General features: G+C 47.9%; 1 protein-coding gene across 1 annotated transcript; it reads left to right on the plus strand.

Moving 5' to 3' along the window:
• Positions 1-519: 519 nt before the first annotated feature.
• LOC104960727 (BAH and coiled-coil domain-containing protein 1-like) lies at positions 520-3979 on the plus strand (the record flags this gene model as incomplete). Its single annotated transcript, XM_010788884.1, has 3 exons — positions 520-707; positions 1189-1561; positions 3108-3979. Coding segments are annotated over 3 exons (1433 nt in total), but the record flags the coding sequence as incomplete, so codon positions are not given.
• Positions 3980-4104: the final 125 nt, after the last annotated feature.

Here is a 4104-nt window from a genome sequence, read left to right on the forward strand (position 1 = left end):
TAGTACGTAGTACGTAGTCGTAGTAGTAGTAGTGTACGTGTAGTGTAGTGTGTAGTAGTGTAGTGTGTGTGTGTGTGTGTGTGTGTGTGTGTGTGTGTGTGTGTGTGTGTGTGTGTGTGTGTGTGTGTGTGTGTGTGTGTGTGTGTGTGTGTGTGTGTGTGTGTATCCTAACTCATACAGTATGTGCCCAGGGTTGGGGCTTCACAGAAAACGAGTGTTTCCCTGAATAGAGTTAAAGTAGGTGAATGGAGGAGGTGAAGCATGGATTGATTGATTGCGGCCAACATACGGTTCACAGTTGTTACATGTTTTAGTTAAAGTGGCCGAGTTTCCTGCAAGCCAACATATAAAGAAGGAGCTGTTTATCTTTATGACTTTCCTGCAACGTTGCAAACCTGTATGTCCCAACTTGTTCTGAATGTTTAGCGACATGCAGACAGAAATTTCTTCCTCCCTTTTCTTTTTGCACCCATGTTCTATTATTCATATCAAACTCTTTTTCTTCGTCTGCCACTCCAGATGTGTTGGAGCAGTCAGGTCTGTGGCCCCCTGTGTACGGAGGCAGAGGCCCTCCCTCTCACCTGCAGCACCACCAAGTGTACTCCCGCTCCTCATTCCTCCGTCAGCAGGAGCTCTACGCCCTGCAGCATCAGCACCAGCAGCAGCAGAGAGCCATGGAGCACATGCAGCGACACTCAATAGCACAGGTAACCAAAACCAATACAATGCATTTCATTTTAAAAATATTGCATTTACACATTTTGGGAGCGGTTACATTGTAGTGTGAACTTGTGAAATGCTGTTAACATATTTTTGCGCAATGGTGGACGATTGAGAATTAGGAAGTGTGGAAATATTGTGAACTTCCTCCTTGATTAGTCAGGACTTTTTGACAGAAGAAGCCAATGCAAGTCATACTTATTTACGCCAATTACTTTCTCTTTTTCTCAGAAAAGGTTTTCACTGATAAGGAGGTGTAGGTGGGGCATTTGTGCGGTCTCACATTGCTCGATCATTTGGCGACCACACAGTGTGGCTGACTTTTTAGAAGACTATTTGATGGTTTTGTTTATATTGTGTTTAACTATATTGTAATTTAGGCAGACTGCTTGAGATATTATGAAGGAAATATCAGAAAATTAAATTTGAGGATGATTTATTCTTCCCTCTCTGTTTCCTCATCTACAGAGAAAACAAGAGGAGCATGCTATCACAATAGAGGAATCTCCCCATGAATCGTCTGCATCCAGAACTCCTTCCTCTTCGTCCACTGCCTCCTCTCATGTGGCCAAACCCTTCTCCCACACCCCCCCTCCACCCAAGACGCCCACCCCCTCCCCGGGGATGTGTCCCAGCAGCCGCCAGTCTCCGTGCTACCACTCCCCGTCCCGGCGCTCTCACCCTCCGAACCCCCTGACCCCCGCACCGAGCCCTGCAGCGGCGGCGCCTCGCTCCCCCGCCCTAAGCCCCGCCCCCTCACACCTCTCTAAGGGGCTGGAGAGGGGCAGTGACCGAGGAGAGGGACAGCCACCGCAGGACTACCCACAATCCCTAGAGCCAGGTGAGTGTGTAGATCTTTTAACTTTGGGAATAGAATGGTGCAGTGAGGACGTCTTTTTGTAGGCCAATAGGAAGTTGGCAAAAGATTTTTCTATTGGATTTTGGATTATTGGAGAAAATAAGATCTTTGGCAAAGAAAAATGTATGATACTTCCACATTTGTTGAGCACGATATTCTCCACATATTAACACAACTTTATGTGGGAGTAAAATATTAACGTTAGGCTATATGAGCTAATTTCCGCGCCAGCACCGCTAAGCTAAAGATAGCTAATGTTCGGCGTTTAGTGGTCCCATTTTTAACCTTTTCAGCAACCATAGTTTTTAAATTCACCAGTGGGGTATTTACTGAACATTTCATAGAACAAAACATGAACATCTCTTCAGCTTGTGTTAGCCACAGAACTGATTTCAGGCGTCATCAATACTTTTTAAAAACGCTAACTTTAGGACAAGGCAACGAGAAGTTGTTAAATGCTAACTCATTCCTGGGTTTAAGGACTTGTTCCTGCACCCCTCTCACTCTGATTTTAAAAACAAAAACTTTATCAGCAGGTTGAAAAGTCAGACAACACAAATATAGGCAGAGAGTTAGAGACGAGGCAGAGACAGAGATAGAGAGGTGTAGTGGGACAGAAAAAGAGAGTAAGATAGACGATGCTGCTGCAGAAATGTAGCACCGGTCTTTGAAGCGTGGTGTTCTTTTGATTTTGCAGAAATAGTTTGAAGCATGGCCGATCCCTTGCTCTGTGTGCCCTTGAGTGTGTGTATGTGTGTGAGCATGTTTCATCAGAGAGCTAAAGAGGGACAGCGGGCAGGTCAGTCATTAAGGTCAAAGAAAGCATATGGGCACTCAGTGTGCGTGTGTTGGACCTGCCATAGTGCACCTGTGTGTGTGTGTGTGTGTGTGTGTGTGTGTGTGTGTGTGTGTGTGTGTGTGTGTTTTTAAGCTTGCATGTGTGTCACGAGACGAAGGTCAGAGAAATCTTCAGACGGGCTCTCCTTATCCTTCAGGGGTCCTTGAGAAAGAACAGGCGGAAGGATATGCATTCATCTGGCTGTGTTGTCAGGGGGGCGGAGGGATACCATCAATAATAGAAAGCGCAGGGGTGACAGGGCCGGCGCTGCAATCACAGGAAAACGGCAGGGTGTCATCAATATCCCACATAGATCTATACACTCACTCACACACACACACATCCAAAACATATACTTTACAATATTGTACACACACAGACACACACACACACACACACACACACACACACACACACACACACACACACACACACACACACACACACACACGAGCAGACACACTGTGTGTTTTCGGCACCCTGCTGTCAGTGTATTATGCCGACTGTAATCACGCGCGTCATCCTCTGCCTGAACAGAATGGCAATGAATACAAAAAGGGAAAGGGCCTCACTTAAAGACACAGAGATTCTCTATTTTCTGATGCTTTTTAATATTATTTTGCACAGTTTGTCCGATAGTGAAATGGTTTTATATGCTTTTTGACGTCGGCTTTTTCTTCTTTTCTCCAGACCTACCACCTGTTTACACCTACCCTCCGATCACCATGGGTTACAAGGCCGGACCCTCGCCTCCGGAAGCTCGATTGGCCCAACAAGCCACAGTGGAGGCGGAGCCGGCAGAGCCCCACTCCAAGCCCCGCCCACATCCGTTCCACATCACCGTAGAAGAGGAGAGGGGGGAAGAAGAAGAAGAAGATAGAGACTGTGAAGTTGTGGAATCCCGGAGTACAGTTGTGATCGAGGAGAAGGAAGTGAAAGGATTCTCTGAGCCCAAGAGCGAGATTTCTGGATTGCCGCCATGCCCTTCCCCAGCTCTGATCCAAGACTCAGCTTGCCCCGCCACAGGCAAAACCCTAAAAGTAGAGCTCTCTCTGGGCTGCCCGGGCCAGAAGGCCGGCCTGGAGGAGCCCCAAATATCCAAAGAGCAGGAGGATGATAATAAACATGGAATAGAGGACATGGAGGGAGAAAAACTGGGGCCTGAACCAACAGAATGTACTGTGTTTGTAGAGGAGAAGGTGGAGGACAAAGAAGGAGAGAATGTAGAGGTGGTGGAGGATGAGGAGGAGGAGAAGGAGATTCCAGGCGAAAACTCAGTGGAAGTAAGGTGTGTTTCTCCTGGTCCTCCCCCCTCCTCTGACACCCTCCTCCCCCCCACCCCGGGCACAGCAGCCCAGACACAAGGCGCCTACATGTGGAGCCTGGAGCTCCTGATCGCTGCAACTCTGTGCGCCTCAAGAGATGCCTTGTACCCTCCTGCTCCTGCTGTCAGGACCCCCAGCCCCCCCCCGCACCACGGCATGGAGATACTGGGAGAACTGGCTGAGCTGGAGATCCAACAGAGGAGCAGAGAGAAAGACGCTGAGGGTGAGTTCATCTGATGGTTCTGTTTTGTTCTGCTGAGGCCTTCAAGTCAAAGTCAACTTTATTGTCAATCTTTCAGTGTGTGTGTACAGACAGAGAGATCAAAATACTGTTTCCCACAATCCCAGATATTCCCAGAGTA

The sequence above is a fragment of the Notothenia coriiceps genome, unplaced genomic scaffold (genome assembly GCF_000735185.1).
Source record: "Notothenia coriiceps isolate Sejong01 unplaced genomic scaffold, NC01 NC01_scaffold00032273, whole genome shotgun sequence".
In the NCBI taxonomy this organism is placed as follows: domain Eukaryota; kingdom Metazoa; phylum Chordata; class Actinopteri; order Perciformes; family Nototheniidae; genus Notothenia; species Notothenia coriiceps.